Raw genomic sequence first — 12,555 nt, 5'->3', positions numbered from 1 at the left:
GAGGGAATTTTAGAGGCACTCATCATCAGAAAGGTTGCCGACCCTGGTTTAAGCACATCAGACATTTCCAGTCTTATTTTATTGGTAAATTCTAACGAAATAGTAAACTCAACAACATTATGCAGAAACAGGAAACAAACCTTTAGATCTAACATGCACTTGGCCCAAAGTGCTTGCTGGATCTAAATGATTTACTCTTCCTGCTTTCTTTGCATCCTTCTGAAATTCTCACTAATCTGCCGTTTGACTCAACGCATCGAGTAACAAATACTCGAAAGATTGTGTTGTGGTGGATAAATACTTTGTCTTTTTAAAGAACAACAATATTCAAAATAGAACAACACAGGTATTTTAAAATGACATGCTAATCTGTATCCATGTCCAACATGCCACATTCACACCAGCACGTTCTTCTATGCTTTTCAGTGCTTTCTGACACTCACACATGTTCATACTCTGATGGACGCATCAGAGAGCACGGTCATCGTGCTGGTCAAAGAGACCACCAGCACAGGTGGCTTTGCACCAACAGCATCCAGCTACCTGGGTTTAAGCTGCCCTAAAACTGAGACTGTCTGCTAACTTGATGATGATCCGAGTCTGCAAGACCACATCTGTGTGCCGGGGTCAGGAAGCATCTTTGTATACCTGCGAGCTGATGTCTTCTCGTCGTAGCAGGCGAATTGCAAGTCGAAGGAGTCCCACCACAGCTCGTTCCACCAGGAAGCAGCTCTCATTAGCATGAACGCAGAGCTGGCAAAGGTGGTCGCGCACCGTCTGCCACACACAGGACACACGGTCTCTGCTCACAAACGCAGAGAAACAGCTCGTTATTGTGCTCAAAATCACTGACAACACAAACGATGTCACAAGAGTCATTCCCACCGGTTCTCAAGAACAATGCGCAGCAGCATCTCCAGGCAGAAGGCAGCATCCTCTTCATCATACGTCTCTTCATCTGGGGTGACTGATATCAGAGCCTTGACAGGAGAATCCAGGTCATTTAGTGTGCTTATGTTGAACCATGAGGTGAATGGTAAGGGAAACACTAAGCTAACACTTAGACTGTTAAAGTATGTGCTGAACAACAATAACCTTCATGAGCTCTTGTAGAGACTCCAGCTTCAGGAACTTGCTCTCGGTGATCAGCTTTTCTGGGTCACATTGCTGGAAGACAAACAGCAAACCTACTGATGGTGATCTGATACAGTGTCAGCTGTCCGAACAGTGTTGGTCAAAGTGCACAGCTCAATAAGGCCAAATGTGTAAAAATAAACTATGAAGCAGGCTAACGTTGTTCCCATTTTCACAGCTTTAAATCCAGTTTGTTAAATATCACGGCTGTAACGTTCATATTATAACAAACCAAAACAATCACCGGTGCTGTCGTCATTTAACTGAATAAAAGTCAGACACTGCAACATGGGGCTGGTTTTAATTAGGCACCAATTACTGTAACTACAAGTAGTCTGATTACTCGGAGCATTGGCTCTGTGTCATTGTTGCTACGATATGCCTTCACTTGAACTGTATTTGAAATAAAGCTGAGGATGGCAGCTGGTGTTTGGACTGTGTTCAGAGATTGCGGTGAGTCCAGTACCTTGATGCAGTGGACAGCAGCCTGTTTGGCTTCCTGGTTTTCTGTGGACGGTCCTCTGAGTCCTGACTGCTCGGCTCCACTAAGCGTCAGCCAGTTGAAAACACTTAGCACTGCTGACTCGCCACTGAATGTAACACATGAGGAGAAAATGTCCTTTTACTCCATGGCCTCTTAGCTAGCACATGCCTTTGTACTGGTTTAAAGATCCGGTCTGTTCTACGGGGAATTAAACGTGAAGCTGGTATTTCACAAACATGCAGAGCTAACCGCTGAGCATGGGAGCAGCTGAAAGCAGTTCTAGCAGGTAAAAAAAAAGTTCACCAGTATTTGGGAAAAAGTCACTGTGTGGTGACACTTATTGGTCTAAAAGATGGAGGATGAGATTGGTGTGTACCGATTTGAAGGGGTTTCCTCTCTCTGAAGAGAAATCTTCCCATTGGGCTCTACAAAGTCTTCCACCTGAGGGCACAGGCAGGTAGGTGTTAGCACAACTTTATGTCTCTCTTTACAAAAGACAAACAAACAAACAGTAGATGCCACAGATGATCTATGCAGTACTATCAGAAAGCGAGGACGGAACAACGACCTCAACCATGGCTTTGGGCAGCAGTTCAGCTCTGAACAGCTGCAGCAGCGAGTCCACGATGTTCTTCCAGCCCTCCCTCAGGATGTTGCCATGCCGATGAGCGAGGTCGAACACCGTCTTGGCGGCTGTCTGGGCCTTACTGTTACTGCCAAACACGGTGGGAAGATTCTCCACAGACTGTGTGTGGGGGGACACACAAACACTATTTACACATCTGAATACATTACTGTTACTGAACAACATGCAGGACAACACAATTAGATCATTCACAAACTCTGTTGTTTCTGTAGATGTTTAAGAAGCTGAGAGCTGTGAGGAAGGCTTCTTTTAAACAAAGGTCGTTTTAAGGTGCTGACAGTGGGGACTCTCTGCTGACATCAACAGGTGGAGGAGTGGTACTGACCCAGCCACGTGTGAAAACATCCTCTCAGTGCATCAGCAGGAACATTGAATGAAATCTGGATCAATTCATTAGTGACAACAAACGTGTGTCTGTACTAGGGCTGCCACGATTAGTCGACTAGTCACGATTATGTCGACTATCAAAATCGTCGACGACTGATTTAATAGTCGACGTGTCGTTTGAAGCTTTGTAAGATCCTGAAAGACGCAGGAATAAGTAGCAGGATTTAAGAGTGTAATAACGGACTGAAACAGAAGATGGCAGCACTGCATGTACAAGGATGCCAGCTGCCGTTAAACCCCGAAGAAGAAGAAGAAGCTGTGTCCCAGAATTCATAGCGCAGCCCTGCTCAGTTTCCAACAATGGCGGCAGCTAGTTAGTTTTAACTTTACTCTTATTATTCTTTCTGGGTCACAAAATAAACGTTTAACATATTTTCAGGCTTGAATGTAGCTGTGTAAACCTCAAATATCTGCTCAGTTTATCAGGACACCACATATTTTCAAAAGCGCTCCGACGTTTTCGGAGACATCTGTTACCCACTAGCTCGATAGCTAGCCGGGGGCTAGGCTAACTAGAGCCGTGAGAACACCGGACTCCCGGCAGATCGTTTTCAAACCCACCGCCGTCTTTCACTAGTCAGGTTAAACATGATATATGAGTCACTTAGATAAATTAAAAATGTTATTGTTTGGCTTTCTTTAGTATTTTATTTGTTCCTGAGTAAATCGGTTTGGCTGAGATTAAAGTTATAGTTTTTACACAGCTGAATAAACGTCAAGCAGACAGCTGATTATCAGAAGTGTGAGATGCTCCAGAATATACTCCGGTGTCCTGTTATATTTTAGATAGCAAGGAGTTTATTAAACTTCACCGAAACAATCTGCAGATTTCATTAAAATTTAATAAACTACCATCTTGTCTTTATTTTTAGTTAGCACAAACACTTCAAGCTGTAAGCTAATGATAGTTATATAAGACCAGATGCTGCTGGTGCAATAAGCTGTACGCTGTACGTCCAATGGATGATGATCTGATTAGTCGACTAATCGCAAAAATAATCGGTGACTAGTCGACTATCAAAATAATCGTTTGTGGCAGCCCTAGTCTGTACAAGTTTAAACTGCTGCGTTCACTCATCCTCACTACAGTTGTGTGTGGCACGGCTCAGTGTTTGCTGTGGAGCACAACTGATACAACAGTACATTTTCTCACAATCACAGTTCAGTTCACGGCACTATTTATGTGTTAGCAGTATTTATACATTAGCAGATGCTACATTTTGTACACATGTTTTAATGTGGGGTGTGTATCAGAGGTGTCAGTTTTTCTTCAGAAACCACCAAACGATGATTGTGTGAACCAGAACGCCAAACTAACCAGTGACAGGGGACACAGTCAGGAACTGTGTTCTTTAATCAGCTGATCCCCAAAACACGTGATTGGACTAAGCAGTGTCACATGTGCACTTACTGTGTGTCAAAGGTACGGCAGTGTCTTTGGCTGTGAACAGAAGCGATTTAAGCTGTGGACCCACCTCGCTGCTCAGAGTGGTGAACTTGCAGAGGGAGATGATCAAATTGTCAAACACGTCATTGAAGCCATAGTGAGCTGCAATCATCGCACATTTCCTGCCAAACACAGACGATTGCACACTTTAACAGCTGACAAACACAAAGTGTTTACACTTCATTCTTTACTTCAACTGAATGCCTGACAAAACTACGCCTGTTTTAAAACGTGCATTTTTTCTCCTACAGTAGTCACACGATTTGTCCGTCCACAGTCAATAACAGTAACTTGTGTGTGGGTGGACCGTGCTTCTCCTGCAGGCTAACCCGTGGATGTGGACATCTAAAGGCCGCTTCCAGCCGGCAGCCTGCACTACAACTCGCAGCGTCTCGTAGCATTTACCACCGAGTGCATCTGAGTGCTGTATACCTGAAGCCAGTGATGGCCTTCTGGATGATGACATCATCGAGGCTCTTGTCAAAGACATAGGAGAGTGCAGCGATAGTGGGGCCCCATGTCATGGTGAACAAGTCATTGTCGTAGCTGCCGGGCGGCAGGTGGAGAAAGACGCCTTCGGACGAGGCGCCGCGGTGCAGTAAGACGCTCCACACATAATTCTCCTTCACTAAACCCGTCTGCTCGTCCGGCATCACAATCTCCTCGTTTCTGCAAAGGAAAGAACATCAGTCTATTCATGAGCCTCGGACAGCTGCCCGCCTTCTTTAATCACATCAATATGGAAACAGCTGGAAGCTCTTTAGATCTGTGTTGATGCAGGTAAGGAAACCCCAGAAGCCTTATTCTGTTCATCCGGATGTGGCGTTTCAGCAGGAGAAACATTAAACGCTACATGCAGATGAACAGAATCAGCCTTTTGCTTTTAAATGAGGTGAATGAAGCAGCGTGATGGGCATTTTTAACAAGATATCCTGAACCAGGATGAGCACAGAGATGAGGCTCAGGTCTGGCTGCTGATAGCAGATGCTAACACATCAGGGGAGTTGTGCTGTGCGCCTTACTTGATAGCATTGTAGATATCCTCCAACATGTCCTGGTCAAAGTCTTTGTTTCCGTTGACTCCCTTTAGATTTTTCTTGAATTGCTGTTTTAAAGTGAAACATCGTGTTAGCAGTTAGCAGCATTGGTTTCACTCTACAAACTCTATTCAAACATGTGACCAGTAGACTTTTATTTCCACTCACACGTCAGTGAGAGCACCGATGTGTGATCCTTTGGCATCTAGTGCTTTGTTCAGAGCATCACACCAACAGTTAAAAGGCCTTGGTTGGACACGCACTCATGTGTCATTTAATATATTTTAGGTGCATCATTAGGAAAACAGCGATGCCACAGAGAGACGCAGAAACAGGATCCTGCTAAGGATCAGGAACATGCCATCTGAAACGCACAGTGGTCAGTATCAGCGCTGGTCTGGGAGCAGCTGCTGGAAACAGCACGCTGGGTTTCATGGACACAGTACCTACCATCCCACCGCCCTCAGCTGAACCGCACTCGTGTCATGTTATTGTCGGGGAACACGATCTGATGTGCACACAGCCATAGTTTTCCCATTCCAAAAATAACTGGTGCCAACACATGCTGTGATGAATGTTACATACTGCAACAAGCTCCTAAGTAAGCGAAGTGCCAGGCGCCACTTTTATTGGCCCTGTCCAAACTATTGTGTGGACGTCTGTGTGCTGGCTGACCCCGAGCTCGGTGAGTTTGTCCCCAGACTACAGCTGAAAGCGCATAGAAATGATTTTAATACACAACAACAGACGATGAGGTCAGACCAGCTTTTATTAACTATGTGAACATAAGAAGAGAGAAAGCAAGTGTGTGTTCGTCAGTGAGTGCCACACACAGTTTAGGCTTCGACACCGTCAACCAAAGGCAGAGAGCACCGACATCCACCCCCCTCCATGACTGTGTGGAGCCACTGACTACAGCTGTGGGCTCTGAACCAGCAGCTTCACCAGTGCAAACACCAGCTTTGTTAGAGGAATGTCAAACCACCACATGTGTCATGTTTAACAAAAATAAAATGACATGACTGAGACAAAAACGCTGGTCTTTTGTAAATATAATAATAGCAGCGTCCTCCTATTGAGAGTAACATCCTCCCCTCTTAATGCTCTCTGGCTGCTATGGTATCGCGTAAATATTTCTTTCAAAATAAGACGCACAACTACAACACGGGAAAGACCCAGGGAAACAGTTAACAATAAAAACCCTGAAGACCATAAATTTCACACCCGAGCCTCAACTCTCAGGGCCCGGTACCAAACGACTAACGGACCGGTACTGGGCCGTGGACCGGGGGTTTGGGACCGCTGGTCTAAACTCTTTGATGTACTTCTCTTTAATTTGCTGTTTTGCTGAATGGGTTCGTTTGTGTTTATGGGTTTCTCACACATGCATGTCAGAACCAGTGCTGTGGTTTTACTCTCAGCCTCACCAACATCTGACTGCATTCTGCTAGAATACACAGGTCAACAACATTATTATCATTATCATTAGTAGTATTATAATCATATTTACAACATTTATGGCAGGCTTCAGTGACAGTGTTGTGTTATTTTCGTGCTGATGTGGTATCGCGGGAGGGATACTCTGTAACAGCAGCTGTAACAAACGAGCTTTGCAACTAGCTTCAGTTTAAACGTCTCTATTAACTCGTGCACTGAACTTTAAATGAAACAACCTAACCTAACCTAACCCTGACATGTGAAGTACAACAGCTCACCATTTTCATTTAGCTCGGTATATCGTTATTTAAGAGAGAGCTGCAAACTTTACAATAATCAAACATAGTGTGTAGATAATCAGGATGTTGACTTTGTTAAAGAAATGATAATGAAGGTATAAGAAACAGACTCATGCTAATGCATTTGACTTTTCATTTCTTATCACTGAAACAACCTTAATAGTCTTCACAGTGTTTCCATGGACAGTCTCTCTACTCAACATGTTTGTGCTTTAAAACACTGCATAGAAGTAACTCAGCATCAGGACTTTTCTCTGTTAACGAGCTCCCTGCTGACCACCGAGTATTTACTCGATTACTGTGGGAAACAGGGCGGACGTTTTACGCTTCATTCAGCCATTATTACTCATGCACAACAGGCTGGTGAATGAGAACCACAACAACGACTTTAATATCTTTGTTATTAGATTGTGAGCCCAACAAGGGACAATTGTTGAAAATCAGCAGCAGCTATAAACCTGTGTGCGGTACATCAGTGTCATGTCTTGCACTTGAACTGTGTTAAACTGCACTGTCCCTTTTAAATAAATAAATTCAACCATCAATGTTTCCTATGATGTCTGCAGCTGTAAGAGCTTCAGTTCTTCTGAAGGACCCACATATGTGAGGCACATACTGGTGTTGGGCTACAGGACCACTACAGGACCAGTCAAACTTCTTCCACACCAAACTTGTTTATTCACGTCTTTATGGTGCACAGTCAGGTTGGACGTGAAAGGGGCCACACCTGAACTATTCTCAAAAGGTTGGGAGCATGAGATGATCCAAAATATCTCAGCACGCTGACACATGAAGTTCACTGAACCTAAGGAGCTGAGCCTGAACATCAGCCCCACACCCTGAGCCACTAGCCCTGGTCAGATAGTTCTGTTCTCCTGCCTGCTGCTAGGACTCGTCCACTGGGTAAGAAGACGGTGAATGCTGATTCCTCCAGAGAGCGCGTGCACTGCTCCTGAGTCCAGAGGTGGCATACTGACTCATGGGATACTGATGTGCACATCACTGCAGCTGATGCTGTGCCTCACACTTGGAGTGCAGCAGTACATGAAGTTTGTCAGTGTGTAGTAACTGATCCTGCAGAAAGCCGTCTGCACACTACACGCCTCAGGTGTGATTCTACCTGGCCTACCTCTCTGATAATAATAGCATTAACAGCTCACTGTGGACTATTTAGTAGTGAGGAAATTTCCCGACTGCAGTTTGCAGCTGTTTGCAGCTGCACAGGTGGTATCCTATCAATATGACCCAGCAGCTAGAGGCTCGACTTCATGCACCTGTGGCCATGAAGTGATTGGGACACCTGGATTTTGACAATATAATGTAAACAGATGCATAGCTGTAATCATTCAGGTTAGGTAATTATCATTAGTAGACCATATGAATATATCTTCCCATCACATTGGTAGTTCATCCCAGTGTTACCATTGTTGCTTGGTTACATTTTGGCAGTTGAGTCTGGTTTGATGAGGTTCAAACTACCATCCCTGTGACACTCCAACACAACCATCATGTTAGATTCAAGCTTCTTACTGAGCTCTTTGTTTTTATGTCCTGTTCGACGCTCCTGTTGCAGCGGTGTTGTCCGGTGACATTTGCCATGTTTGGGCTTGCACAATAATAAATCTCAAACGCTTCTTATACGTGTTATCTTATTTCAAAGCTCCGTTCTTGGTGCTACGGAGGCATATCCTTTCAGACCAGTGTTGGGGGAATGACTGCTGTCCATTTACACAAACTGGCACGACTAGTTCATGCTTCACAACCGCACACAGGTGTGTGATCACTTACCTCTACGGTCATGGGGATGTTCTGCTTGCGGACATTGTGGTTATGCTGGTCAGTGTTCAACATGATGACAGCGTAGGCCAGGGCGAAGCCAGCATCGTTGCTCATGAAAGGAAAGCCGTTGACTTTCTACAAACACAGAGCATGGACCAGATATCACACAACAAACAGAGGCTGCTGTGCCTCTATGGCACACTACAACTACTCCCCGTGTTCTGACCTCCAGATTCACCTCTCAGCTGATACCACACTGACCCCACACAGTGGAAAACCCATTTACAGTGTCACTGCCTAGAATGAATCATCTTCTCTTTCAAAGCCTACTCCTGTGTGCGGCTGGCCTAAAAAAAAAAAAAAAAAGGGACATTACTAGGAATAGTTTCCAGGTCACATGGCTCCTCCTGCTATTTTGAGGCGTCACATGTTTCCCCTGTGGAGTTTGTCCTTTGCCTGTCACACTCTATACGTGACTCTGTCTTGACACTTATGTCATCCCACTGCTATAATCTAAACAATCTGCAGGGTTGACCACAATACTGAGGGCCGCCTCTTACAAGTGGAGTTACCTTGTGATGAACACGCTTGGTTGTGACCAGACTGTGAAACATGTGAATGTGACCGAGTTTGTTTCCAGGTATGTTGGAACGAGTAAAAGCATTAAATTATAAATGCACTGCACTATTAGGGTCTATTAGGGGACACTAGATAATTACATAATCCAAGTCTTCCCAGTGGTAACATTATTAGCCAAAGAACAATAGAATAAAAGAGTATATGCACATTTATCAGTCTTTTGTTTGATGCCACTGGCGAGCTGTTCGGCTGCATGCCTGCGTTTGCCCTGTGACAGCTGGCACAGGCTCCATAGGCTGCCTCCTCTTTCTGCAGCACCGTGCTGCCACTTAACAGCTCAGTTCTTGGAAGACCATTGTAGGAACTCCCTCCATAGCTGCTTTCAGACACATGCACCGTCCTTCCAGTGACTGAAGCACACTGTTCAGACAAGCTGTGATGGACACATCAAACTACACAGCATCCATCTGTCCATTTTCTGCCACTTACAGTGGGTCAGATATCAGGCGGAGCAGCCTAAGCAGAGACATCCTGAGGCAAGATGTGCCCAAAACACTCAAACTGGGGGCATCCCAGTCAGATGAGTGACTCTACACTGGCGCTTTCAGAACAACCAAGGGAGAGCCGAGACATGACAGAGGAGGATGATACCTATGAAGCGCCTTGAGGCGACTTTTGTTGTGATTATATATATATATAACTAAAATTGAATTGAATTGAGATCTCACTCTTTCAGTCAGTCTCCACTGTGGCCATATGTGAGGGCAGGAACATACACTGACCACAGAATCAACAGCTTCGTTTTCAGGCTTTTCACCGTAACAGTGTAGTGTCCACATCACTGCAGACACGGCGTCAACCTCTGATCAACAATCTGTCACTGTTCCATTTCACTTGTCCTAACTGACTGCAACTACCTGCAGTTTACTGCCGTATCAGGCCAAGACAACCACATCAGCTGTGAACAGCAGAGATGTGATATTAAGGCCAGAGCCCCTCCACGACTTGGCTGTGCCGAGAGATCGTATCCATCAATGCTATGAACAGAACCGATGACAAAGAGCAGCACAGGCCAACTTTCACCAGGAGCAATGACTCCAATGGTAATGCACACCAAGCTCTTAGGGAGTGCCTGCAGCAAAGGGCCAGTCATACCAGAGACACTGTCCCAGTCTTCCATGCAAAACTAAGACAGCCCTACAAGATCCAGAGAACCTCAGGGCGAACCCCGTCCACCCAGGGGTGAGGTCCAGCGGACCACCCAGGCGACATGACGTCTCCAGCCTCATTGTTAAAGCTTTTTTATTTGTGGGACCTGAAGTGGTGCATCGGTGCAAATGACGCTCAGTACCTGCTTCCCTGACCTGGAGGAAAGCAACCCCCTCGTCCACTGGGAAAAGTCCCAGTATACAGACGCCAAACTGGGGGAAACCAGTATACCAGGCTCTGTATCCTAGGCTCAGGCTCCTTCTCCACACAAGCGCTGACCTTCAGATCACCACCCAATCCACAAACCCCTGAACCCCTATTGGCCCTAAAGTGAGAGGTTGATAGGAATCTAAACCTCAGTGGGATCATCACATTATTACTGTTGTGCCTGATCCTGCTACAGCAGTCAGCTGATGCTCATTCTCAGGTCTGTTTCATCTCTGATCACGCTCTTATTATGACCTTTGCAGGTGTCCAGACTTCTTTTAGCTTTAGTATTCAAACTAAGAGTGAAATGACTTAGTCTCTGACTCAAGCGCAGCCTAGACCACGTGTGGCCCGATATCCTGCTGTGTCCTGCAGTAATGATGAATTGTAGGACGTGTCCCTTACATGCCAGTTGTCTGTGAACGTTTCCAGGAGTCTCTGAATGACAGGAGCCTCTCCAGGTAATCTGAAGGCCTCCAGGTAGAGCCGCAGGGCCTCGTCAATACGAAGCCCCTGGAAGGTAAATGTGCTGGAAAAGAAACCAGTCAGATTATTGTTTGCTCACACGGTGCATTACTGGTTATTGTTCCTGAACACACACGGCTCTGCCTGTGAAGAGCACACGTTGAAATGAAAGGATGCTAAGCCTACTTCACAAAGCTGTCCAGGAGTTCCGGGTTCTTCCGATCGCTGACGTACTCGCCAATCATTTTCTTGTCCAGTCGAGGGTTTTCTCTCAGCCACTGGGCCACCTGGTTGTTGTCTATGGGGCTGCTGAGGAGGCCTTTCTCCTGGAGGAACTGGATGCCTTTCTTGGGCTTCTGGTTAAACTGCTCCGTGCCTGTGATCAGCAGCTTGACACACAGCAAGAAACGCTGCAGATGTTATTCTTTACGTTACTCTCATTAAATGAATTCCACATACCTTTTTCTTTGTTCTAATTTCCATTAGCTCGTGTGAATCAGGTAAACAGGACAAGAAACGCTGAGGCTTTTTCAGACTTCTCTTCTCAGCTGGAGAAAAGAATTTCTGTTAGTCTCAGCTGAACAGTTTCCACGCAGCGCTTAGACAAACTTTAAAGAAGACGGAGGCCTCACAAAGGTCGCCGTCTCCCTGATCCTGTCTGCCCAGCCTCATCTTCTCGGCCATTAGATGTCCACTGGTTGGAGGATACACTGGTGCTTTTTCAGGCTGCGAGGGACTCAAACCATTGGTACTGCCAAGTCTACTAACATCTGTAAACAGAAGGGAAATGTTTTTACTGAAGCCGTCCGTGTCCAACGTTATTCAATCACATGACAAAGGTGAAAAAGACAGTAAAATGACACCCAAGCTGCATCTATGAGGTGTGAAGTTATCTGTGCTTATACCAGCTGCAGAGTCTGTTTCAGCTTTGGCTGCACCCTCTCCGTCTGCCAGCGCAGTCTCTGCTTGGTCTTGCTGAGCTATGCTGCTTAGCACCCTGGCCTGGCAGTGAGCTTCGATGCTGTCGATCACTGTGAGCAGCGCCTCCAGTGACAGGAGGTGGGTGGTGTACAGCTGCCCCGACACGGGAAACGCGTTCTATCGCCACAGAAGAAAAAACACTTTCACATAATACTCACATCATAATCTACAGAATATTAGCCTGCAAACGGTCTATTGTCCAGGTACATAATACTACCTGTGAATACAGTGTTATAATTATCGTTCCTACGACTGGACATGTTTGGCTCTGTTCTGACTGATCTTTTGTTTCTGTCTGCTTCGCTTGGATCAGCTTCGTCTGAGGTCATTTTGAAGTTGATGGACTATTTGACCACATGTGTACCACTGTGCAGCATCCTCTCTTCTTTTAAATGCCTGCAAGCTGAGGAGCCTGGCCGGAGGACTCCTCCTCCTGTTGGGAGACAGCTCTCTGCAGTCCTGAC

At 45.7% G+C, this 12,555-nt stretch overlaps 1 protein-coding gene across 4 annotated transcripts in view; it reads right to left on the bottom strand.

The window, feature by feature from the left end:
- The window catches only part of gbf1 (golgi brefeldin A resistant guanine nucleotide exchange factor 1), an 82,717-nt gene that overhangs the window by 10,903 nt on the left and 59,259 nt on the right, over positions 1-12,555 (bottom strand). For all 4 annotated transcript variants that reach the window (XM_026190775.2, XM_026190776.2, XM_026190777.2 and 1 more), the window contains 15 exons: positions 12,016-12,208; positions 11,743-11,880; positions 11,570-11,658; positions 11,297-11,499; positions 11,051-11,174; positions 8,660-8,785; positions 5,121-5,203; positions 4,531-4,767; positions 4,127-4,220; positions 2,187-2,363; positions 1,995-2,059; positions 1,601-1,724; positions 1,096-1,167; positions 886-980; positions 649-802 (listed from right to left, as the gene is read on the bottom strand). In XM_026190775.2, coding sequence (XP_026046560.1) covers positions 649-802; positions 886-980; positions 1,096-1,167; positions 1,601-1,724; positions 1,995-2,059; positions 2,187-2,363; positions 4,127-4,220; positions 4,531-4,767; positions 5,121-5,203; positions 8,660-8,785; positions 11,051-11,174; positions 11,297-11,499; positions 11,570-11,658; positions 11,743-11,880; positions 12,016-12,208 — 1,974 coding nt within the window. The remainder of the gene's footprint in view (positions 1-648; positions 803-885; positions 981-1,095; positions 1,168-1,600; positions 1,725-1,994; positions 2,060-2,186; positions 2,364-4,126; positions 4,221-4,530; positions 4,768-5,120; positions 5,204-8,659; positions 8,786-11,050; positions 11,175-11,296; positions 11,500-11,569; positions 11,659-11,742; positions 11,881-12,015; positions 12,209-12,555) is intronic.

Source organism: Astatotilapia calliptera, chromosome 13 (assembly GCF_964374335.1).
Source record: "Astatotilapia calliptera chromosome 13, fAstCal68.1, whole genome shotgun sequence".
NCBI classification, from domain to species: Eukaryota; Metazoa; Chordata; class Actinopteri; order Cichliformes; family Cichlidae; genus Astatotilapia; species Astatotilapia calliptera.
The sequence above is the reverse complement of the archived record's forward strand: the minus strand, read 5'-3'. Positions and strand labels throughout refer to the sequence as shown.